The following is a 27,414-nucleotide window of genomic DNA, read 5'->3' on the forward strand; positions in this document are numbered from 1 at the left end:
TAACAGAAAGAGCAAACCACAGAATTATTTGTACAAAGATTATTACTCAGTTTTGTTGTCTTCTCTTTTAATGATTTAAATTGGAAAAACAAAAAAAAAACCCAAAAAAAACCCCCACAACCTTCTTTTAAGGCAATGTAAGTAGCGGAATCCTAAATCTCTTATTGTGGTCTAGCCATTAGACAGTGAATAGGAGACAAGTCAAGCCAGCGCAAGCACATTTGTTATGAGGGAAGACTTGTGTTATAACTGAGGATATGCCTCATGCAACCTTGAGTACAGTCTACGCATAAGGTGACTCTATGATAATTATAGTTGCAAAAACAGTAGCTTGAGGTCTTGATCAATAAAGGTGGATGTGTCAGGCAGTGAAACTCATGGCCCCATAGTTGCAACTTTCTGCCCTTTGCTCTAAAAAAGGAAAAAGAAAAGAAACAATTTTCTGTATTTTCTCTCTTCTTCCGGAGCCAAAAGCCAGCATAAAGATAGGAGTTTATCACATCGTCAGGAAGACTCTCAAAAGCAAGGACAAAATCACATTGGTCCCAAGAGTTTTCACACTGACTACTCAAAGAACTCATTATCAACATTAATGTCATTAAGCATTATCGGATTTGGCAACTGTAACATTACCGAATTTTAATAGCTAAGACACAAGGATTTGAAAAGACTGCATGAAATTTGCTACGTAAAAATTGTTTCTTAAACTTCTATCTCTATAGCCAAATTTTCTCCAGACTGGTCTGATTACAGTCTGTAATCTGTAATTCTGACCTCCTGTATCCATATCCACAAATAACATACAGGATCTTTATATAACAGTAAGCTATTGATTGTGACCTTTTCTTCTCTTTCAGATTTGCAAATCAGATTATTTTTTTTTTAACTTCTCATAAGCAAGCAGAATAATGCAAAATAGGTGAAGGGCAAAAACAACCGGAGAGCAAAAAGTCACAGGAAAAAAAAATTCAAAGCAGGCTGCTTATATAGCACCCACCTACGCATGTCAGTCACATCTCTGAATGAGAATTAATCCTGATGCAATGTAAGAAAATGTAGCTACATTTATCTGAAACATAATAGTGTCCCATCAGTAATAGACTGAGCCATAAAAAAGGCTGAAGACAGTTTTAGATAATTCTAGATATATATGTGTGTGTGTATACATATATGTTAGTACACACCTGAGAGAATCAGCACCTTAGTCTTCATACCTTTCTTTATTATGTGATTTTCATTTTGTTAATAAGAGCTAAACATAATACTGATCTTCTCTATTGCTTGCTCAGTCATTCTGCTTTTCTCAGTAGCATTCAGAGCCTTCAAAAGACTATCAATAAAAATCTGCTTACCTAAACAAATCTTTGGATTGATTGTTTAAATTAAACAAGAGACATTAGGAAAATAATCTCTTTAGCATGAGTATGTCTTTATAGCAAAAAAACACATTATTATCAATGCTGCAACTCTATCCCACTTTCCCAGAACTGGTCTTTTCCTTGCAACTACAGATATTCTTAAACTGAATAGTGGATCCAGTTTGGGAGTTTGTTTACAAATGCAAAACCCAGCATCCAGCTTTTGATTCATAACTGTAAACTATTTCAAATTGAGACTGTCATCATTCTTTTACAAGCTCTTATTTTCAAAAGGGTTATGACAAAGAACTTTCTCTGTTTTAAAGAACAAATTAAATCTTTCTTTATGTGAAAATGGCAACGTTTAATAATGAATACAAAGTTGTATCTCCCAAGCATTTCATGCAATACTTTAGACTGCTGAACTGGAGATCTTTCACTCCCCAATCACGTGTATTCTTGTCCCCTCATATGAAATTGAAGGATTTGAACAAACCTTTCAGAAGCTGTGCCACTAATCTTTTTACTTTCAGGAAGCAAACACACATAATGAATCCACATGCTGATAGATATTGTGCCCTCACAGTAGCTTAATTATAAATAATCATAGAAGTTTCCTAGCTTAGCGTTGTAGCATAACACAAACAAAGCCCGTAGTTGTTATACTGTCAATCCTGCTGTAGCTTAGTAATCAGCTTGTGATAGGCTGTCTGTCAGATAACGAAGTCTAATGGACTTCTGCAAAATAAGGGAGGATGAGAACTACACTGCATTGGGGAAATGCTTTCCTTTACGCTGCGAATTAGGAGCAGAATGTGTCATAGCTTAACACAGAGTTCAGAAATTTCAAGCTACTCGTCTCCTAAAAATGAATGAAACCAAGGCAAGACAAGAAATCAAAGTAAATCTGGATTGGCAACTACAGTTAGGAATTACAACACAGAAAGCCAAGATTCTGAAAGACTGGAAAGGTGCAACTGTGGAACTATAAGCTTTCTATAGCTATAAGTCTTGAATATGAAGAGAGGGAAAAGGAAATGCCTTATTACAAGTCCATGCTTAAGAGCTGTGCAATATGTTCTTGTTCTCAGTGTAATCCTAGGACCAAACCTTCTTACTCCAACTATGGGCTGTTTTAACAGCAATTTTGTATGCATTTATTAGTGTTTTTCCAACAGAGCCTGGAGGCTCTTAAGCTACAGTGATCATATCTGTTTTCCCTGACACTGAGATTCAGTTTTTGCTGTCTGTGATAACTAAGGCTAAAGGAAATAAATGTGTTTCCAAATCACTAAATTCAATTAAAACATAACTATCCCTTGTTTTATAGGTCTTATTTTTCTCCAGTTGTTTTGAAACTTAACTGATGCCTTGAGAAAGCATGCAGCAAGATCTACGAGTCCCCAGAAACTGCTCTAGAGGTATGGAGTACTGAGAACACCAAGAATTAAGACAGGTGCCGTACTGGTTGTAATACTAGATGAGTTGTATACCAAGAACACTACAGTGCACTTGAGGATCAGGCCCTTAGAAAAGCTTCTATTATATGAGGATTTGTACTTCAGTGCTTACTTTTCTATAAACATATCAACAATGGATTACTTCTTCAATGGAGCATAATTAAGCTTTTTTCTGGTTTCAAAGGCCAATAAATGTTTTATATCAATTTCAAAATTATGTAAAGATGCTTTCTCTTTGCAGCTGCTTGGTTTATGAGTTTGTTCTGCAATCTATGCCCAGGAGCTGCTGTTGCTGAATTGATATGAATTATGTCATCCCTCAAAATAAGTAATTAAGTAACTACTGCCACAACAGCATACAGGGGAAAGCAGGTTAATTTACCACAAGAAAGCTTTCCATGTCCTATAATAGGACAGTAATGTGAAGAAAAACATCAAAGCAAGAGAGAATGAAATGAAGAAGTGGATTTAAGATTGTAGGAGTAATAGTATGAAGCAACAAATTTTATCATACCAATTTTGCCTTGACTTAGTTGTATTTACCTTCTTACTGTGGCCACATTTGTATGTTCCAAGGACAGCAACAGCTATGGCAGAGGGTGCTTTTAACTTCATATAGGGCCACTCAATCCAGGCTGGTCAAAGAGACTGGAGAGAAAGCAATCCTAGGGCTTTCCAAGGTGGCTGTTGAGAAACAGGCCAGCAAGCTGGTCTTGTAGAACAAACTCAACACTACCTTTCAGAAACATATTAAAGCAGTCACTCTGGCAAACAGCATATTGAAATAATCAACTCCAGCTTTACGGAAATTATAGGTATGGTGACAATAATCAGAAGGATTTGGGGAACTGGTGGTAAAAGAAGGTTGAAACAACCTTTCTAGAACATTTGAAACGTTTTAATATTCACAGAAATACAATACTATAATCTGAACATTTTGGAGTAAATTAATAACAATTGCCAAGAACCAACAAAAAAAGTCACAAAGTTATATTTTCAGTGAAGTGAGATAGTTTTCAATCAATATAATCTTTAAAGCAGAAAAATCATACAGAGATGGGCAACCAATTAGCATTTGATTTCCCTGAGCCAGCTTTCAAATAAGAAACATAAAAACAAGATTTGTATAAAGTCAGGCACAGGGAAAAATGCAAAGGGGAGCTTGAAATTCAATGCTGCAATTACCGAGAAACTATAATAATGCTCCCACCGAATAATGGGAGACTTCAAGCCAGGTTTGTCAGTCACAGAGCAATGAAAGCAATGGGATTAAAGAATCAAAGGATGATTCTTTGGGCTGGCAGAACTGTGGATAGAATCAAAGATTATCATTAATGGGGTGTTAGTGTCATACAATTATATCCCCACAAATTGTATGACATTTCCCAGAGAAAGTCAAGAGGAGACACGCTGACCAGCTATGGGCTAGAAGGAAATTTAGCAGTACCACTGTCCAGTGGGTTGGACCATACAGAAAACAGACATCAGACAGGGTACAGGAAAACGTGCCATGAAAAAAAATCTCAAATCTGAAAAAGAAATCAGTGTATATCACAGTCCTTCTTATTCAACTTATGCCAAACCACAAGTGATTTCCCAAATCACTTAAGCAAACCTTAAGTCTGCCTATCATATTGGGATAGGGAGGAAAAGAGAAGGAAGAGACGGCAACCAGAGCTACCCATCTACGTCTCAAAACCACCTCCAGAAAACGCAGCAGCAAATAGTAATAAACCAGCCTGAGGGGACGTGAAGGGATACCTTTTGTAGCAGTGAAGGAAGCTGCAGCCATAGCTGCAAGGTGCAATACTGAAACATTTTGGTAACTGAGTAAGATTCTACCTGGCAGGTCAATCCTAGCTGAGGGGCTGCGAAAGCCACACAAGAAAAAACTTCAGCCTTCTTTTACAGAAACTACCAAAAGGGGGGAAAAAATAAAAGAATACAAGCAGTGAGACAGAATACTTCGATAAAAATTACACAGGCAAGAAAAAAAAAAACACAACAAACTCAAACACACACCCATTATTTATTCTGATAACAAATTAGGCTGGATATTGTAAACACCTGACGTCCCTAATAAATTGAGCTAGCTTTAAAACAGAAGGCTCTGTGTTTGGAAAAATATCAATGCTTGTATGTTATGCTATAGGTTTGGGGTTTTTTATGTATTTTGTTTTTCTTCAAGAGACCGTTCAGATTCAAGAGAGGAGTATATGGAGGAGAGGGAATATCTGATTTGTTCAGAATTAAGTGGGTTTTCCCAAACCCAAAGTATGCTGCACAGCAATGTGACACCCTTGCCTTTCCAGTCTGGGTCTGTTCCCTAGACCATCACTTGTTCATTCCATATTATTGTTCCAAACTAAACAGAAGTGAATGATTGATCATGGAAAAACACCTAAGAAAAACAAGAATAATAAAAGAAGATACTTTTTCTGTCAGAACATGCAGATCATAGTTAGAATAAACGTACAAGTTCAGACTTCAACAGCTTTGACCTAACTCCAGAGCCGTATTAAAACACCTTTATTCACACTTTATGTAATGAACTGAATTTGCTGATATTACATCAAAGGCAAAAACTAGAGTGTATACTGTAGTTCGCTGTTTTCTCCAACAGTAGAAATACGAGACAAATGAAATGAAAAAGAACAGCTAATCGTATTTCAATAAAGTGAATACTGGATAGAAGCCAATTTCAAACTGATGGAAAGCCAACTTGTCTCACTACGAATCAATTTCATACATTTAAGCAGAAGATGGAAGGAAGAGAAAGGAAGGTCCTACTAAATCTTGCAGTGCATTTGGAAAATAGGATGTGCATTTCTTACCATACCTCAGCCTGGAAATTTTCTGAAATTTTCAATTTAAACTTTGTGGGCCAAATTTGTGCTATTAACAGCAATGTAATGCTAATGTCTCCCCTGGGGTACAACTGAAATAATGCACTGGGAATCAGGGTCAGTGTTTTTATCGCTATGAAAGAACTTTTGCCACTAAATTCATCTAGCCTAGACTAGTCTCCTCTGGTGCACTGTAACATTCATTTCTCTAAGTTTGAGGGTGAATATACAACTAACTTTCCAAGTCTAAGTCTGCTCTACATTGTGCATGTACGCATCCATCCACTCACAGAGAGACACAGTCTAATTAGGAGGTACGGTACTGCTGATCTGTTTCAACTCCCCATGCATTTTCTTCCCCAGCAGCAACCACAGGGCTTCAGGAGGGCCACATCAATAACAGCAGAGCTCCCGCTGGCAGCTTGTATCAAGGGGAGGTTTTGCAGAACTAAAAGGTCTGTCTCCCTCCAAATTCACTAGAGCTTCTCTCAAATGAGGAGAAACTTCACATGAAATTCTGCCTGAAGGCCAGTCCTGCTGTGTCTTCTTCCTGTTCAGGAGCTCCCAGGCATTCCTACGGTGAAGTGAACAAGATTTCCTTATGTGCTCAGCTAACTCCCAAAAGCAAGACCAGAATGTCATCAGGTTTGCACCTTATATAATAAGACCTCAAGAGGTGTTTCCCTTCACACACTTTGCCTGCTAAAAGTACAACACAAGTACAAAAAGTCTACCAAATCCTTCCAATCCCAGGAGATAAAATAAGAAAAAAAAAAAAAATTATGACAGTGAATTGTGGGCCAAAAAACTGAAGACTCTAGTTTTGTGGTGCATTGGGTCATATTCCAATGGGAGAAAGGCCTGTTCAAGTGGGACTGCCTGCATCTCATAGATAGAAGTAGCTAATCTTCTTAGCCAAAGACTAGTTTAAATGCCCTTTTCATTGCTCAGACATGGAAATTGTGCAGTGAAGGCAAAAGTAGCACAAACTCACTGTGCTGGAACAAATGTGACAAGGAATGTAAAAAAATAAAACCAGCATTTTTTATCAAATGTTTATCTGCCCGTGCCAGAGCTCTGGGTAATAAGCACGAGAATTTAGAAAAGTCAGATATTAACAAGAAGAAATTTGATTCAGTGGCCAGTATAGAAACCTCTGTGATGACTTGCATTACTTAAGTGTTAAAAAACACTGGTTATAACCTGTGTATAGTTGTGAAATTCTGCATTAAAAAAAAATTGATGAGCAACAGGGCCAGCTAAAGAAGCTTGGTTTCCTACAGATATATGTGTCCTAAGCTTCTACACACACACGAACACACACACCAGCTCCTACTTCATATGCTTCTGAGCTTCACCCTTCCTCTGCTTTTTCTCAACTTTCTTTCTGCTGCTTTTTAAACTCTCTTCTCAATGCAATCAATCCCCTTCCCATAAACAGCAGCTGGACAAGGAGCACCACATGTCACAGCGGGCTCCAAGCTATCTCTGTGCTCACGCTGCAGCTTCTGCTTCATTCATGTGGATCCCTCTCCTCAGCAGCTCACTCTCACAGAAATGTATAGAAGCTAATAATCTTTGGGAAATCCTTTGTTAAAATTTGGTTGCAATTGGCCAGTGATCAGAAATTGTTAGGAGGAATGGACAATGCAATCACATCAGCGTTGTTTCAGAAGGAAACCAAGGACTAGAAACATCACTGATTTTCTTTAACATCAGCAGTCTTTCTGGTAATTCAGAGATGGGATCTTGAATACCTTTGGATCTCTGGGATAACAAAACAAATCTCAGGGTAAGCAAGCTCTTTCATACTCAACTATATTAAGCTAGAGAACTAAAGGAGTTTTCCCTTTCTAATATGTGAACTTGCCCTGTATTAATATGGGAGACTTATATTTGCTGGAATTCCAGCCCACAAAATTAGTAATACATCACGATTAGAGTACCTAGAGTTTTCTTAGAAAACTTTCCTACACGAGATGCTGAATCCAAAACAAGGTTTCTCTGTTTGGAATGATCTAATCACTGGACCACTTGTAGCAGTTACCTGCTTAGAAGCCATCAGTTATGACTAGATTACATTAAATATGTAGACACAGAGACACAGAGTAACATTTATACTTTGTTTCTGGCAGAGGCTTATTTCCAGAGTTAAAGGAAATTGTAAATGAGGCAGGCTGTAAGAGAATGAAAACAACACAAGGAAAGAAAAAGACAAATATCTAAAATGGAGAAAGAGTTTCACAACAAGTCTAATGGTTGGACTTGGTGATCTTAAAGGTCTTTTCCAACCTAAACAACTCTATGATTCTATACAAATTAAGAGAGATAACCAGTTTGGTCTAAATCCTCATCTTGGTTAAACATTTATGTTAATACGGCAATGAAGAAAAATGAGAGATGATAATGGAAAATAGGATAAACAGCAACTTATACAAATTAGATGCTTTTGCCACTGTAAGAAATTCACATGGAGAGGTAAATAGTTGATGGATATCCTGAAATAGAAGAGAAAGACTGAATTGCAAACCATCTGCTCTGTTTTGCAACTACCTGAATACTAGCAGGAATGCTTCCATGTACGAGATAAAAACATATAACTGGTCTTTTGCAATATGTTGTAGATACGGTTAATGATTCTTCTTCACTCTGTTTAATTGCCTTGAATACACTTTGAAAGGGAATGGGGATAAGATTAATCTGGAAGAATTTGACATTGAAATATTCCCCCTACAGCACAGCCACTGCCCAGTACTATACCTTCATGCCGTTATGACCCATTGTCAGATGCACAGAATATTATTGACACTTTTCAACCAAAATACCAAAGGTTCAAACGGATTCCACACCACAGACTGGAGATCAAAGCCACAGGTGCAGTGTTCAACCCATGCTCAGACTGTCAGTCAACAAAATAAGGACTACTGGCACACAGAGATTACTTACAGGGAAGCTTTTCATTTGTTGGATTTGCTAAAGAATGGGTATCTGCATCTGTCCTACTGACAATGTGTGCTCAGAAAACAGTTTGCAGGTTGTCACCGAGCATAGCTCAGTGAAAGCCCTTAAAGATGACATAAGTGTTTGCAGGCTAAAACAACTTGCTCTTTCCACAGATATACAAAATGCTCCATTAAAAAAATAATTCATTTTGCTACAGTAAGAGATAATTAAATCAGCCAGCAATTGAAGGTAGCCAATTGAGAACAGAATCTCCCGTTCCATTGGTGATCATAAGTAAATCAAAATTTGTCAAGATGGGGGAGGAAAAGTACCCTCTGCTTAGATATAGTACAGAAATAAGGCAAGTCACCTTCAGACTGAGACTCTTCTCAAACTCTGATAATCTTCCCTATTTCACATTGTTGCAGGCCATCAGCGAACTGAGTTAACGAGTGAAGTAGAAGTCAAAAAGACAGTCATTATCAACAGTGTACAGTAAGGAGAGTAGAGACTGAAGCTGTCTTGCAAAAGTTTATTTCCTTTTTTTTTTTTTTCTCCTCTTATCACTACTATAACATTGAGTAGCAAATGCAATGTGATCATTTCCAGCACATTTGTACTCTTTGCCTTTTACTTTGTTAAATGTTTTTGGAGACTTTTTACTGGAGAGAATGGGGAAAAGGCAGAAAAGAACAATTCCCCCAAACAGAGGAAAAGCAGTCACACAGAAGCTTGGAATTCAGGGCTAAAAGGCTTTCAGAAAAGTTTTGCAGGCAGTCAACCTCATACCATATTTGCTAACGAAAGTCGTTTTTCAGTTGTTATATTCTGTTATCTTTCTTTTCTTTCCTATTCCTCCCAGTTCTTTCAGTATCATCCTGCATTTCTCTTGTGTGGAAGACAGTCATCACTTTGCTCAACCACATGACACCTGTGCAAATCAAATCAAATATTCCTGCTAGGGTTAAAAGCTCTGTTTTCGTGAGTGCCTGCACAGGGAAAAAACGATGGAGTCAGACATCCAAATGCATATCCTCTATTTAATAATACAATGTCAGGTTAGTTTTTGTCTATATGCTATTTTCCCTTTTCTTGATTGCAACATAAAATGACTTCATCATGGTCACAAATTCATGTAACTATTTACCCGAGTTTGCAGTGATTCCCTGAGGTGAAGTTTCAAGTTTTGAGGGAGGGCAGTCTTGTATTTTATCAGGCTGAATATTATTGCTCCACTTCTGAGAACTACAGATTTCTATCTATTCCTTCTATTCAAGTTATGCTTTTAATCAAAGATGTTCATGACAGTGGATGCAGAGGAGTGGCAGGATTTGTAGTCCGTTTCCCCACTATCTTATACATGCTATGTCTGCTGATTTGCAGACACACATATTGCTGTCACTGTATGACATAATGCTTTCACAAACTGTATTTAGACTGTTTCTGTTCCTCCTATACCATCCACTACAACCTCACCACACTTCCCAGCCATGCTGTCATGTGTTCTTGCATTATTCAGCCAATCAATACATAAAAACCTGACATGAAGAGGAGTTATGCCATGTGAGAGTTTACCTAGTACCTGCAGGATACTAAGCCCAAGCAGAAGAGAATCCCTTGATGTACTGATATCATCAATAATGTTTAAGACTTAGTCACAGCTGTAATTGTTAAATACAAAGAAATAGATACTGTCTGGTAGCAATGCTTCATATCGTTATATAAGTTAACACATATATTGACAAATTCAGGCATCTAAAAGCATATAGAAGCTTTTTAATTGCCCTTCCTTATTGACTGAGCAACTGCATTAACAAAATTTTCAGATCTTAGCAGGCAGAACTAGAGTGCAAATGAAAAGGATTTAGCACACTGAAATCCAGCTCCTTAAAACATCCTACATCATCTGGAAGGTCCATGTGACAACTTCCAAAAATTCAGAGCCCCAGCCACATACTTCATTCTAGGCCATGGACTAGGCAAGTTTTAAGAGAGAGTGTTAAACGACAGTTTCAAGCTTTCTGTTGCTTTCTCTGTTATCCCCAGAGATACAATATTATTTTGTTTCCATAGTAGAACTGATGTTTTTCACATCAGAAAAAATCCTGAAGCATAAGAAAAAAAGACCTGATATGACAAGCATTGCAAACACAGTTAACAAGCTACTTTAATTATCCTCCTAAGATTTTCCCATTTGTACTCTGATCATCATCTTCTTCACAAACTTAATTATGCCTCATTTGTTCATTCTGCACTAATCTCAGTGAGTATTCCAGGTGGAAAAGAGGAGTCTGTTTGTAACTGAAACCTCAGGTAACAGTTATATATTATATTATTTTGCTATAGAATGTTTTGTTTATTTTAATAAAAACGATACAGATTTATCTTTGGGCAATATGAAAATTGAGTAGGAAGCCAGGGCATTTCCACAGCTGAAAAGCAAAACTGGCTGACTACCTTGCATGAACGGCCATCAATCCAAAGATCATCACTGGACAGATGATTGAAGAAATGAAGAAAATGATGCTGTTATCATTTGCATTTTAAAGATTAGTATTAATAAATTCTGATTTCTCAGCAGAGGGAACCTTACGACAAACTTGACCTTTGAGAGAAAGTCAGAAAGAAGAACAGCTGGGAATAAACATGCTTCGTGAGTCAAATACTGAGATACGTACCCAGTTACTACTTACAATTTATGCACTTCCAACAGTTTTAAAGTCAATAGGAATTATTGCATTATGACTGAGTAGAGACAGAGTAAAGACCCCAGCGTACCATAATTTACTGACAAGTTGTTTCCTCTAACTTTGGATAAGTCCTAGATTTGCTCGCCTACCATGACTGAACTTCATTTCGTTTAGGTTGCTTTGAGATACATTAAATTAATTTTATGTAATTAATCTACTAAGACACATGACTGCGGCCCCGTACTCGCAAGCATTTTGAGCACAATGCCAAGCCTTAAAATCTGGTAGTATATAGAAGTAGCTGTTCTTCTTTACACATAATTTCACTGACCTTCAGAACTGAGATATAGTAATTACACAAAATGTTAAGCTTGAAAAGCATCAAATAATAAGTTTCTAAATTTAAAAAAAAGATAGAGATACAATAAAGTCATTATTTGAATATATTCCATCCCTTACCTGAACCAAATTCCATCCCTTTAGAGATTCAGCAATAATAGAAGTAACCGTTGCACATACGCCACCAAAAACCATCAGATGATTAGGTCCATATTTTATTGCATCATAGAAGGCTTTGAGTCCTTTTGCATTGTCACACTGGGGAAAAAAAAAAAAAAAAGAGGCAATATTCAATGTCACAAATAACATAATTAGCTAAGAAATAAACTACTGGGCAGGAAAAATAATCAGGGGTTACATTGATGTAAAAATTGTACAATGTGTAATGTCTTAAGATCCAAACATGAAAAATTGGAGCACTCTGTTCTGGACCCCTAATGTGCTGTAGTAAAAGAACAGGAAAACCCCTCCTTACATTGTTCAAAATGCCTTATGTCTTCCTTCCAAGCCAAAGCTGCAACATCTGAATTTTGATACCACCATTTGACAAAGAATAAAAAAGCCCTAATAAAAAACAGTTGACTGAAACCTTTTCTACATTCAGAGCTACCATTTCCCCAGGCAAAATTTAGAATGTAACACCAGATATCAGCAAGACTTCCATAGCTGGAGGAAAGTTTGACACTGCTCATGATCTCTGTAAAGAAAGTTCTCTCTTTAATGAAGTGTCCTAAGTATCCTCTCCTTAAGGGCCAACCTCAGTATTCTGTGCACAAATATATAGGAGAGAGCCTATTATTTAGAAGAACACCATAAAGTTTAAAAAAAAAAAAATTCTTTTAAAGTGTTAAGAATTAATTGGGCTGCTCTCATAGCGCACCCTGCTTTGAGCAGAAGATTGGACTAAATCGCCTTCTGAGATCCCTTCCAACCTGACTTATTCTGGGCTTCTCTGATAACTAGTTTGATTATTATTTCAGGTGTAAAGAATTTTACCATAAACCAAGACAAGGACCAAAAACTAAGAAACAAAGAGCAACGCTAGTTGGTATTGCAAAAGGTATGAATATCAATTCTTGAATGGAGTAGTATCAATCATTCATAGTAACTTATGCATTCATGGCTTAATTCCTAAGCTTGCAGCAGAGTATTATTAAAACATATACCTGAAGTTAAGAATTTGATTCCAAACTGTACTGGAAGTCAGGAGTGCCAACAGGCTATAATGGTAGCCACTGCTCCACTAGCAGCCACTTCTTTATCTCTCTTTTTGAAACAAAATTTTCTGTCCTCTTATGCCTCTCCTACAAGTCTTCCTCAAATATAGTCTTTAGAAGAACTATCATACACCAGCCTCCAATATTTCATTATGACAATCCAATAAAACAGTTCATTTACTATCAGCATCCAAGTAGTAATTGTGTTGCATTCTGTTGAGATAATAAAGATTTTGACTAAGAAGTTTGCAAGCTTATATTAATCTTCTTACTGAATTAATATGCTAAAAGAAAAATTATTCTATTTGAATTCTATCTTCAAGAATAGAATGATTGCTCCCACTTATTCAAATGGATACAGATTTTTACTGCATAGACTTTTTTAAATTGCATAATATAGCAAAATATTTTCCTTCTTATTACAGGGAAAAAAAAAAAAACAAACCCAAAAAACAGTATGGCAGACACTCCCTTGTCAGTTTGATGGATTTGTGGCAGGCTCATATTGTGGAGGAATTAAGATTGTGATCACTGGAACAAGCAGCGCTCTTCCAGTCTTACTCCTCCACCCCCTACTTAAAGAACAGTTTATTCCAAGCACAATTAGAAGGCTCAGCTACTTCTTTACTTTTATAAGCAGCCAAGGACACTAGAGCTTTCAGTATCTGAACTTAACTGACATTTAGCCAAGTCTTTGCCCTCATCCACTTCACCATTTCAAGCGGCAGCAACAGAGATTTTTGAACTGGTTTTCATACCAACTTAAAACCAGATAATTAATTTTTTTGCACTAGGTCACGTGTTTTCAATGTATCACTGAATAACAGTTTAAGAATACAAGTCATGTATGAAATAAGGAGGTTGTTGATAGTAAAATAACACTTAGAAGCTGTAGCCCATGAAGTGCTACGTCCATAAAAAGTTATGGAGAAATAAAATTCTGTATGCTAAATGATAAAGACCTGTGGCCTGTTATCTAAAGTAAAATTCATACTAAAATCCACCCTTACCTCAAAAAATACTGATGTATCTTTTAACTATTTTTTGCCTATGAATTGTTTCTCACTGCATTAAAGTAACCTTATGCATTTAAGGTTTCCAGTAGGTCAATTTGCTAGGAGGTCCAGAATTGCTATTCTGATAAGGCTTTTTCTTTCTTATTTATTTGATCTTTTCAGGTTTATAAAAAGATACTTGCATGTAAACAACACTTTTTCAATCACACAGCAACCTCTTGGGAAAGTATGCTGAAAGCTTTATTCGTCTCTCCCAAAGAGAAAGGTTCACACTGCTGAGATATATTATTGATCAGTCCAAAGTATGTACAATAACTTGTCGGCTTCTCTTCAGTATGATTCAGTTAAAAGCCTACCATGTTTTCATCTTCATACTTTCTTCCTAACTAGTCTCATCTCTCTCTCTTTTAGGCCAACCCAAATTATTAGAGGACTCAAGTCTGCTCCTTGAGCAAAACTGCCAAAATAGTCCAAAGCGTGTCTCAGAGATAAAGAACTTAATACTGTGGCTGGCCATGACTGGACAGAAATGAAAGGAAAAATGAGAAAGATGGGAGAAAGCAGACTTTCACATTTGTTTAACGTCACATTTCACAGCATACACTGCGTATAACATTCTTCCCTGCAAGCAACAGAACAGTCTGTCACAAGCATTAAAAAAAAATAAACTTTCAGATAAAAATAATAGCCCTACCAAGCCAGACAGACAAGCAGTTACAAAAGGTTTCTTCCTGCTGCTAGTCTGAGGAATGTATCCTTAGCAAGTTCCTGAAGCCCTTGTAACAAATTTACTTTTTCAGAGATCCCAGAAGGCCACCATTGCTGCTCATGATCTTCTATTGGCAAACCCTACATACATAACCCTAAAAGCGGGCAACTTTGTTGAAAGACAACAAGCACAGACACCACTGAAATTACGACCATATAATAAACAAATGAGTTCTTGAATTGCTGTCACCAAGTAACTACAACTAAGTCCAGGAGCAACGCTATGCAGCAATCTAATTACAGTATAACAAAAGGACTGCCCAAGAACCAAAATCCACTTTAAAAAGCAGAGCCTAGAAAGTCCTGGCCGCACGTGGATGACAAGAAGCTGACTGGCTCATTAATTGGAGCATGACTAACATCAGTGAAGGGGAAAGAATCCCTCACAAAAAGTCACAAACTTAAATGATGAAAAATATCACCCCAAGGAGCCAACGCTGCTTTTGCTAGATAGTTTTGCTCTTTCACCTAAATTGTCATCAACATCTCTATTTCACTGAGCCGAACTGCAGCCAGCTTACTTTCAACTCAGATATGAAAACAGGGAGCCATGCTGTGCTGCTGATCTTGACTGCACATTGAAACACTGAGGATGGTTGCAACACCTTTCATTGGAGAAATGTAGTTTTACCATAACTGTCATTTCAAATACATGCGATGTGGTACATGCTACAACTTTCTTCAGAGGAAGGGGCTAAGAACTACTCACCCCAAACACATTAATTGCTGTGCTTAGTCTCTGTCAAAAGCCAGCAATAAGCCACGTATAAATAGCAAACATACATATTAATGAAATAATTACGTTAAATGTATCTCCTAACACACTGACTTCATACAGATTATACGGACAATTCACAAGGAGAAATATCAGTAAATCACCAAGCAAAGGTCTGTGAAGAGTCCTACCTCTCACTGCAACAACAACTGATTAATATCACAGGTGGCACCTAACAAAGGCATAGTTTCCGTTTCCAAGGAAACAGAACCACTTATTTTAATTAAGAAAAATAGCCAGATGAACTGCTGCGTAGGAGAGGGGTTGAATGAATTTGGGGACTGAAGTGTTAACCTTCCTGAACCCTCTTCAAAGGAGATGCTGGCAAATAAATACTATCATTCTCCACCAAGAAAGGAACCTGACTGAAAATGGAGAAACTACTGCCTGAAGCATAAGGGATGCATAAGGACAAGAAACTTTTCCAGAGAGAACAGCGCAGCATCCAAATACACAAGCAAGACCTTCTCCAAAGGCCCTCTGCAACTGAGAGAAAGGATGTCCCATGTGAGGGGTACACATCACTGAAGTCAGGAGAAGGGGCAGAACTGACTCCTGAGCGTTGCTGCCTGCCAGGAAGGCTGTTTAGCAGACAGTGAGAGAGACACTGGGATGTGTACTCAAACCCTCAGGCCGCAAGTGTGACACAGTGCAAATCCTTAGTGCACAGAATGGAAATCCGTATGGGTCTAATATGTAAAGCTTTGCTGACTCCTACAACATTGACACGTTTGAGTAATTACAGGACCAGAAGAAGAGCAGACACTTGTAATTTAACTGATCTCATTAGATTTGCATAGCAATGGACCTGATGCACTCGTCAGATGCATGATTATATTTAGATTTCTAGCTGTTGGATAGCTATGCCCAGCTGTTTCTCAGTTAGCTACATTCTGGCACAACTTTACTTGTCTGAGTAAAAGTAAACCTGAGAAACAATTTTGGTATCTATTTAGCTACTGTCTACTGAGGTTAGAGATCCTTTGTGATAAGAAGGAATAACCGATAGCTGTCATCTGCATAATGAAATATCAAACTTTTTCAAGTGACATGAGAGCTTTCAGCAGCACTCTGCACTAAATATCATCAGAAAGAGAAGCAAGTGCTCATATATATATAAGACGACTTCCTCGAAGAAAGAGAACAGTGGTAAAATCTTATTCCTATCTTCTGCAAAATCTTGCTCGAGAACTAACTCCACATTAGACTATCAGCATGAAAGGAGCTAAGAGATGAGGAATACCAAAATGATTTTTGTCTGATTTTCATTCATTTCTTTAAAGTCATCAATACAGACAATTCAGTGAAGAACATATGGACAATTGTTCTGAGCTACAACAAAGGTCAATCAGGTTAACATCCAGTGCCTGGGTTTATGGGCAGGGCATGCGTCTCCTGAGGTATCCTCTGTTTTCAGGCATCTGCAGCTTAGGTACTTTCAGAGCCAGCAATTCTATTTTTGCATTTAATCACTGTAGCTGGATTTTTCCTTCCATAGTTTGTACACCTGCTCTTAGAACCACTACTTTGACAACCATAACATCTGGTGACAATGTAATTATCCAGTGAAAGAAAAACCAGTTCCCTTCATTTGTTCTAAACTTCTTCACACTGTGTGAAGTAGGTGCCAGGGGATGTTATGAATGTTAAAATTTCACAAATACAAGACAAAAAAATTGGACTAGTTCATAGATGAAAAAACAATCCCAAACTTCCTACTAGAGAGACTGATTTTCTCAGCAACCTCCTGAATCACAAATCATCGGTGCCTAGGACAGTGTTGTGAGGAAGCAGGATTAAATGCTTGCCTTGCCCTACAGATCACCTGTTCCAGAACAATGTTGAGTCTTGCACCAAATTGTGGTCTGAAACACTGTAGCCATTCCTGTGTTCTATATTTGAAAAATAAAACCAAAAGCAACCCCCTCCAACAACTACATCAAACTTCTGTATCAAAACCAAAGTTAATTTATCCCAAACTGTGGGCTCTTCTGCATGTGATTTCTCTACCATCTTTTAAGTACTAGCAATCAGATTTCATTTTGGTGTAGAAGGAACGGACACAGCAGAGGAGAACTTAAACTCTTCAGTGAAGTATTTCCCAGTAAATTAAGCCCGTCACCTTGACACATCTTGACACACTTTGAGACTTCACCTAGCAACTTCTTTATCTGATCCTGCTTGCTGTACAGGGAAGAGTTCACAGGGTGCTGCCGCTAAGGTACTGGTGCTTGGCATCCCATTTAATAGCTTATATTCTGCCTCAGGTGCCACCTACCTCTTAAGTCACTGAATCCACAGCAAGGGTGACCACTCACTCTTCTGTCACCTCATTCCTTAAGAGATGGTCTAAACACCTTGTGAAGGCTCAGCTTCTTGCTCAACGCCATTTTCTTTTTCTTGGTTCACTATTTGGGAACTGAGTCTATTTGGGAACTCAGCAAGATAAACAAAAATTTCCTGTCTCTCCTTATAAGAGGAGTATATATACTTCCTCCATTTTTTTTCATTTATATGACTTATATTTTCTGTCTTTTTACTATTTGAGTATATAACATTTACACTGGAGGACTCCAATTTAAGAACTGCTATATGAAATGCAGTTGGAGTGTAGCAAGTAGATAAATCCTGTGTAATCAAAATCGACTCTGCCTAAGTTTCCACCACAATTAAATATGCAGTAAGAGCAGAGATCAAACTGACTTCCTCTTTTCACCGTAAACTCCATTCAGCTTGGAAGTTGAAACCTTTCCTTGATCTGTAACTGTTACACAGAGACAAGTTCAGAAGATCATCAAGAAACATTTTGCATATTTGTGATACGAAGATCACTCCCTGTCATGATTCTGTATCGGGTTTACGTGGCAGGGGTTTGGTAGCAGGCGAGCTGCAGGGATGGCTTCTGTGAGAAGAAGCCAGGAGCTGCCCCCAAGTCTTGCAGACCCAGTTCCAGCCAGCACCAAAACAGATCCGCCACTGCCCAAAGTTGAGCCCATCGCTGACACTGGTGGAACCTCTGTGATTACACGTTTAAGAAAGAGTAAAAAACACTGCACAGCAACTATGAGAGAGGAATGAGAAAAATGTGAGAGGAACAGCCCTGCAGACACCAAGGTCAGCGAAGGAAGGGGAGCAGGTGCTCCAGGCACCAGAGCAGAGATTCCCCTGCAGCCCCTGGTGAAGACCATGGTGAGGCAGGCTGTCCCCCTGCAGCCCATGGAGGACCACAGTGGAGCAGATATCCACCTGCAGCCCGTGGAGGACCCCACACCTGAGTAATTTTAGACAGAGTCTGCTGTATCCTTTTTTTCTGACTGCACCACTGACGAAATGCAGAAGTTGTTCTAGGGCTGTACAGTGATGAAATTTGTGATTTGGGTAACACTGGCCAGGAACATGAATTCAAAACATTAACATATCTTTCTGCGTCGCTAATGGAAAGCTAACATTTGGGCCTTAGAGAGTTCCTATTGTGCAATATCAGCAATTAGTCAGATCCCACGGTATAAATTATTGAGTTCTCCTGGATTATTCTACAGCTGGACCCATCATCTAACCAGAATCAAATTGGTGTGGATTCAAATATTCCTGGACCAGAAGGTATTTTATAACATCCACGCTATATTTGCTCACCCACAACATCCAGTCCATTTTATTTAACTTGTTCACTTCTGCATCAATCCGATAATATTACACAAGACAGTTTTACAGATGTTTTCTAATTACCAGCATTGATTAAAATGGATGAATGTTCACACACACAATGTCATCCTGAATTAGAAATTTTTCCAAATATCCTTAAAGCTGCCTGTGGACATTCACAGTTTTATAGCATAAGCGTGTAAAAAGCAAAACTAAGTCTCAGTACTGTATCGTTTTCTCTGATATCCCAGTGATCACTTATCAGATATTTTGGTATATTCAGTATTAACAGGGAGACCAATGCCTTGCTCACTTCTGCTTCTTCCTCCCTACATAACCGATACTGCTCCATTGCTGTTATGTTTTATGGAAATAAGTGGAATTACAGAAAAACATAAAAGTCCAGAGCAACAGTGTAGGAAAAATAATATATTCAAAGATGTTTAGAAAACAAATAACATGCCCTGTTGTTGAGAATAAACTTCCTTAGTTTTCTCCAGCTTTTTCAATTTTTACCAAAGAAGTTCAACATTACAATGATTTCTAATAAAACAAAGAATTAATTTTAATTATTCAACAAATGAGGAAAATACCTCTGTTCTTTATTTGCATAAAAAGGCTTTTTAAAATTCCCCTAGGAAATCAGTTGTGGTTTTGCATTTAAGTAACCTCAAAAGGTGCTAATTGTTTCAGACACTTGAGCCCCAAGATCATTATCACTTAAATTTATTGATACAAACTACTTACTATTTTGTTGCCTCTCATTTTGAGAGAAAGACATGTGCTATCGTAGATTTATAAGGCATTTTCCAGTTGCAGCTCAAGTACAAAATGAAGAGCTAAGGGAGATAATTTTGGCAGGCTCAACACACAGCCACTAATGTCAATTGTTCAATTTTGTACTTGCCTGGTGTTTCTTTTTCTTCCTTCATTACCATTTATTATTACACTACCATAAATAGCCTATGTTTTCATAAATCATACCAGATCTAGTCACACTGTTGGAATATTTTGGTTACATTCCCTTTCATTCCATTCCCTGTGCTTTTTAGAATATAGGGAAGAAGTCAAAAAAGCGAAAACATTTGTGTGATCACATTTAAATATGATATTTGGTTTTCTTTTCCAGGTCTACAGTATAAGCACTGCAAAAGATATGACTTTCAGCATGAACAATCAAAAACAATAAATCAAAACAATACAGAAGTACTTCATTCTATGTTTGGTAAAATAAATTTTCTGAAACTGCCTTTAAAAAGTTGAGTTTTACCAATATTCTCCTTTTCTCATGTCTACTTATTGACTACATTCTTGGTTTTAATAGAAGGATTGCCTTTTCCCAGGTGTTCTATTTTTGGCTGGGATAGAGTTAATTTTCTTCATAGTAGCTGGTATGGGGCTATGCTTTGGATTTGTGCTGGAAACAGTGTTGATAACACAGGGATGTTTTCGTTACTGCTGAGCAGTGCTTACACAAGGTCAAGGCCTTTGCTGCTCCTCACCCCACCCCACCAGCGAGGAGGCTGGGGCTGCACAAGAAGCTGGGAGGGGACACGGCTGGGACAGCTGACCCCAGCTGACCAAAGGGACATCCCACACCGTATGACGTCATGCTCAGCATAGAAAGCTGGGGGAAGAAGAAGAAAGGGGGGGGACATTCGGAGTGATAGTGTTTGTCTTCCCAAGTAACCGTTACGTGTGGTGGAGCCCTGCTTTCCTGGAGACGGCTGAACACCTGCCTGCCCATGGGAAGTAGTGAATGAATTCCTTGTTGTGCTTTGTTTGCGTGCACGGTTTTTGCTTTGCCTATTTAACTGTTCTAATTTATTTTACTTCAATTATTAAACTGTTCTTATCTCAACCCACGAGTTTTCTTCCTTTTACTCTTCTGATTCTCTCCCCCATCCCACGACGGGGCGGGGGGCAAATAGTAGTGTGGTGCTTAGTCACCGACTAGGATTAAACCATGACACCAGGTCATTTTGGGAGAAGGAAAAAAATCATCTAATGCAGAGAAGGGTGACCATCTCCCATCTGTTGGCTTGCTTCTTTTCAGTACACTGAAAATTGTTGTGTACTGAAAATGGTGAAACTCCTTTTAGCTGCAGCTATGCTCTTCGCAGCAAATAAAAGGAGGGACTGAAATAAGAAAAGAGAACATAGAATGAGAAAATCCAAATTTATAAATAACAATCAGGAAGCTCTTGTAGATGGAAGAAAATGAAAGTGTACTAGTAACAGCAATATGCCTGGCATCCCACTCTTGAGTAATAAGCTGCTATTGAAACTGAGATAACTGAGATAGGAGTGCAATGATATTTTGAAAAATCATTTGGCCCTCAGCAATCAGCAAGAATGAGTTGTGGTGAAAAAGTGTGCTATATGAATTCTTTCTTTCCCTGCTTGCTCCTGAAAAAGACTAGTTTTATAAGGGTTAAATTATAAGGGTTCAAAAAAAAAAAAAAAAAAAAAAGGTCTTTCTTGATACTTTTCTGACATGGAGTTAAAATAAGACATTATTCTGAGTGTGAGAAGATATGGAAAAAGAGCTCTTCAGTAGCTTTCTGGTTAAGAGTGTCATGTTGAAATAAAGTCTCCTGTATGTGCCTCGGTCATATGGCAACAGGGCCTATTTCTCAGTGTGCCCAACCGCAGAAGTTTCTAAATAAACATTCACTGGGGATGACAAGAGCCACAGATGACTCCGAGGCTCTTCAGAATTCTTCTTATAGCTTCCGAAAATTGCTTACCTGGAAAATGTGAGGAGATCTCTTAAGCTATCACAAGGATGTCTGTGGCATTCTTGAGAATATATTTGAATTTTAATAAAAGGCCAGAAAGCATCTGGTACTTTTGGAAAATAAGATTAAACTTTTCCTTTAGAGGATGATGTTCTTCATGAAGAGTGTTAAGTGGTACAAGTAGCTCCCTGCATGGCTTTTTCTGAAGCAATATAGTTTTTTGTTTGGTTTTTTGTTGTTGTTGTTGGGGTTTTTTTGTTTTTGTTTTGTTGGTTTTTTTTTTTCATTCCCCAACAAGAATTTTGGAAACACAGACACAGGTCAGAAGAACAATACAACTGACAAAGTAAGAATTTAAAAAAGACTTAATGAATTAAGAATAGCAAAAATAAATTTCTTGACGCAAAGGTCAAGAAAATCTGGTGTAATATTCTTCAACACGTCTATGATTTTTAATTAAAAATCTTTCTGTGATGTAAAACAGTTGAACTTTGTCTATAGTGAATAAAACTCTGCTAAGCGAATTTATTTAAGGAGAAATAATGCGAGATCATTTGGATAAGCTACCATTTAAGTTAGCCCATAGAAGCTAAATGAAATTCATGTTATGTTTTAATTTGGCTTTAATTAACATAGCACCAGACTACGATAATTCACCATTTTATGAAGTCTCAGGCTGGAAATGGATAGAATACATATCAGCATAGGTAAACATCATACATTTTTTTCCTTTACTGTCTGGCAAAAGAGACAGTATGGAGAGAATACAATTTTAACTACTATCCAGATGGCATGACATTCATTGTGTAAGTATGCACAGTGCTTCACAGTTGGCAGGTACCAAAAATCCTCAAAATCCAAGTATTGGTTAGGACCCTTGCTCCCTTTTTCCAAAGGCCAGAGTACCTTTTTCCTCCTCCAGGATGAAAATCAAATTTTGAATGGTGACTTGGGCTTGCCTTAGTTATCTCTGACAGTGGATTTCTCCAGTAGGCAGAATATGTCTGCAATAGGTACAGCACTCAAACTTTCTCCTGATCCCATGGGCTACCACATTTCATGCAGTGCAAATTCTCACAATAAACTCTGTTATTCACAGGAGAACTACACAGTCCAATCAACTCACCGTTTCCGGGAACGTTTTGAAAAAGAGGGATTTTTTTTTAAAAAAACTTTTTTAAAAATGCAGCAAATTGATCTGCAGCACCTGAGAGACTGAATGCACTCCTGGTTCAAACCCACTGTGACAAATGGCGTCGCCACGTGTGACATCATTGCGCTACAATGGTGCACTACCCATTTCCCACACACACAAGCACTTCCCAAGCGCAGAACAGGGCAGGAAGGCAGATAGCAACAGAGAGACTCCTAAAGGGAACAGGCAGACTAACACAAACCTGAGGTGTCACGGGCTTAGCTGCAACAAGGAGCAGACTCAAAGTTGAGCCTCAGAGGCAAATAAAGAAAAGGAGCAGTCCTGGAAGTACAGGGAGATATTGGAATGGAAATATGTTTAAAAAGGATTCAAACTTCATGAACTCTACAAGCAGGGTTATCGCAGGTATTTCTTCAAGCCTTTTATTAAATAACTTGCCCAACTTAATTTAAGTTTTCCCTATTTAAAGGCTCACCTTGATCTAGTTGGGTTTTATATTCCAGGAAACTAATTAGTAGAGATTGGGAACCACTTCAAAACCATGGAATAGTGGATCTGTCTGACTCATGGTCCTGTCACATCCACACGTAGACACTAAATTTCTCTGCCTTTAAAGCTATGTAAGCAAGATATTGCCTCCATGCTGCAAATTGCAACCTGGTTAACAAAGAGCTGTTCCTTTGCAAGATCAAGACAGGCTGGCAGACTGCCAAATAAATCCTCAACACTCACATTCAACAGCATAGTATGGGATTTCTGAAAGCAGAATGACCAATACTCTTCCCCTTTGGAGCACCTACAGAGAAGCTTAATTAAGCTTGCCAGGAGCAGGGCATTACTCACTTGATATATCAACCCTTGGGGATTCCTTCCTTATGCTCCAGAAAAAATAGGACATGTGGAATGAAAGTGAAATAGAGCTAGGCTGTACGCAGGCGAAATGCCCAGAGTTCATAGATCAAACCCGCAGTCAGCCCCAGATCAACCTCCTAGATGTTTAAAAGCAAATACATTCAGTGCAAGTCTGGAAACTGCAAACAATCCATTCTAGAAGCTAAGAGCTGCTAGCTTGTCCATCTCAGCCCAATTAGGTCACCCTAATTCTCTTCCTTAGTTACCTAATTTAGTTCGTTAAATGTGGTATATGCTTGTGAAACACTCACAACAAACTCATTTGTTCTTCAATTCCTTGCCTGCTTACCACCCAAGGTGAACAATAAGAGGTGTAATTCAGAAAAGAAACTGGTTTGTCTCTGTGCGTGCTATTTTGCTTCATAATAAAATCCCAGCATGAACTCCCTCAAACGTGTCTTACTGAACCAGTAATTGCTGCTGTTTGTGTATAACCAAACTCTACAGAAATCTCATTGACATGCACCATGAAGAAGTTCCAAACCACCAAATCCTCTGTCATTTGTCCAGTTACCTTCACACTGTGGTTATATTTGGCACCTCACTGATTGCTGCTATTAGTTTGGCACATAATGCTCTGCTAGGCACTGCTACCCTGTAGGCAAAGCTCATATGCATGAGTAGAATTCACAGCTGTGTAAATTGACTTTTTTGACTTGTCTAAACTCCACTAAAAATGGCTCAACTAATCTCTGCTAAACTCTAAACGACTAAACTCTACTAAATCATCATAGTGGAAAATTCTCAGACCAGTTTAGTACCTGAATAGACAAACAGATCAGTTTTTCCATCTGTCTACAAGACCTCCCTGCCTTAAAAATGCAAATACCAAGCTCCTTGAGACAGCCTGCTTTCTGTTACACAATGTACTCCAACAGAGCTAAATTGCTTTAAGATTGCACAGGGAACTGAGCAGATTCTTGACATCCCTTTACCAAATAAGTATGACTGTCACCTAGAATCCTAACAGGTTGAAATGGTATAAAATGCTAATAGGATTATTTTAATCATTTTGTCAAACATGGCTGACACTACATTGTCAAGTGGAAAAAAAAAAAAGTACTTTGTACAGCTCTGGATAAATTTTACTTCTTACTATGGCATCGTAAAGGTAAAAGAATAGGTGTGAATGAGTTAAAAAATTATCGGTGGTTTTTTAGGCAACAAACTGAAGGAAAATGTGCACGTCCTGACTAGGCGAAATATTAAATTGACAATGACCCTGCCCAGGGAAACCTTTCTTAAAATGAACCAGTGCTCTGAATACCTTAATAGATTTCAAATGTCTTACTTAAATACAATACTCGGGAGTGTCTCAAGAGGAGGAAAGACACTACTGTCATTAAGTCTTCTGGTACAAAGCACTGGTGCAGTAAAAGACACCTAAATAGGTTTTTCCGTTGGTTACCTGAAACTGCATAAAAATTGACAGCTATGGAAAAGTGTTGGTGCAAGAGGGAGGCACAACATCTATTTAAAGACCAGTAGTGAGAATGCATACTAGCAAGCCTGTATAAGGATTTAAAGGTTTTGAGAAAATACAAGAGCAGACACATTCCAGTGCTGTAGACCAGATGGCACAGCAGTGCCAAGAAAAAGGTTTTCTACTTATGCTGTGGTCAGAAACCATCACCTGGCTGCTACCCTTCCACAGCCCACTGAGAAGAGTTCACGAGTGGTTTCCACTTCAGGTAAAGCAAGTTTGACTGATTACAGTTGATATTCATAGTTGTTCAACTGTAAGTCAGCTGACCTCACACTGAAGAGGATGAGAAGATTTCACATCTTCCTTTCTACTTTGCCAAATCAGGATGCGTATGTATGTGTGTGTGTTGGTGCATGAATGCAGAAGCAGGGACAGAGAGAGAAGGGCAACAGCGTTGCTGCTTGCCACAGATCTTCCTGCAGCTATGCTTTGAGGGTGAATGACAATACAGTAGTCAAAAAGAGATGCTCTTTTCAACACCTCATATCTCAGCCTCAAGAATATGACAGTTTAACAGCAAACTTCTACATGCTAATTGTAAAAAAAGAAACCCACAAGCAAACAAAAAAAACCCCACCCCACCAATCTCTCCAGCAAACAGAGCTGGAAGCGCAAGTTGATTTGCTGAGCTAAGAAGCCCATGGTGATAAATAATGTCTCAGGTGCCAGTTTATGAGACCATGGAACAGCCCTTTCCTCAGGCACTGTATTCCCTAGTATGGTGGGTTGACCCTGGCTGGACACCAGATGCCCACTAAAACCACTCCTCAGCTGGACAGGGGAGAGAAAATATAACAAAAGGCTCATGGGTTGAGATAAGGACAGGGAGGGATCATTCACCAATTCCTGTCATGAGCAAAAGCTCTCCCCATGAACTTCTCCAACCTGAGTCCTTCCCACGGGCTGCAGTTCTACACAAACTGCTCCAGCGTGGGCCCCTTCCATGGGGTGCAGTCCTTCAGGAGCAGACTGCTCCAGCATGGGTGCCCCACAGGGTCACAAGTCCTGCCAGCAAACCTGCTCCAGCGTGGGCTCCTCTTTCCACAGGTCCTGCCAGGAGCCTGCTCCAGCACGGGCTTCCGACAGCGTCACAGCCTCCTTCAGGAATCCACCTGCTCTGGCGTGGGGTCCTCCACGGGCTGCAGGTGGATATCTGCTCCACCGTTAGCCTCCATGGGCTGCAGGGGGACAGCCTGCCTCACCATGGTCTTCACCAGGGGCTGCAGGGGAATCTCTGCTCCGATGCCTGGAGCACCTCCTCCCCCTCCTTCTTCACTGATCTTGCTGCCTGTAAAGTTGTTCCTCTCACATACTCTCACTCCTCTCTTAGGCTGCAGTTGCACAGCAACTTTTTCCCCTTCTTAAATATGTTATCCCAGAGGCGCTACCACCACCACTGATTGTCTCGGCCTTGGCCAGCAGCAGTCTGTCTTGGAGCTGCCTGGCACTGGCTTTGTCAGACATGGGGGAAGCTTCTAGCAGCTTCTCACAGAAGCCACCCCTGTAGCCCTGCCCCCATTACCAAAACCTTGCCACGCAAACCCAATACACCTAGCAGCCGTAAAACCAGTGAAACAAACAGGGACAGATTCTCCCACTGCCTGCTACTTACACTGCTAGACGCAAACTGATGGGAGACCCGAGGACCGGCCTCCAGTGTGCTCAAAATGTAGTTTAAGCTACTGTATGAGTTGGAAGATAGGAGACTCACACCCACACCAAAGAAGAAGAGAGGCAGGCAAAGATACATATTCATCATAAAATGCACAATATTAACATGGATTTGGGTGGCATATGGTATGTTAACATGTAAACATGTCCCTGAGTTGGGGGAAAAAAAGTGTCATGTGTCTCCCCCTAAGCACAAAAGCTTATTCACTTCTTTAAGCTCAGCTTACCAGAATTTTTCCAACAGATATCAGTTAGAAGCAGATATGACAAAACAACCACAGCTCCAGATTTCAGAACTCCTCATGCTTTAAATTCACTATGATAACAAACCTCTATCAAGGAAAGGAAAACAAAATTTGTCCACTGCTTTCTTCATCATGTTGTAATCACTTCT

General features: G+C 38.8%; 1 protein-coding gene across 4 annotated transcripts in view; it reads right to left on the bottom strand.

The window, feature by feature from the left end:
• GABBR2 (gamma-aminobutyric acid type B receptor subunit 2) overlaps positions 1-27,414 on the bottom strand; it is a 487,740-nt gene that overhangs the window by 368,458 nt on the left and 91,868 nt on the right. For all 4 annotated transcript variants that reach the window (XM_009471273.2, XM_087758773.1, XM_087758782.1 and 1 more), the window contains one exon: positions 11,757-11,894. In XM_009471273.2, coding sequence (XP_009469548.2) covers positions 11,757-11,894 — 138 coding nt within the window. The remainder of the gene's footprint in view (positions 1-11,756; positions 11,895-27,414) is intronic.

This window comes from Nipponia nippon, unplaced genomic scaffold (assembly GCF_047370975.1).
Source record: "Nipponia nippon isolate SJK-2023a ecotype South Korea unplaced genomic scaffold, ASM4737097v1 scaffold_1, whole genome shotgun sequence".
Taxonomy (NCBI): Eukaryota; Metazoa; Chordata; class Aves; order Pelecaniformes; family Threskiornithidae; genus Nipponia; species Nipponia nippon.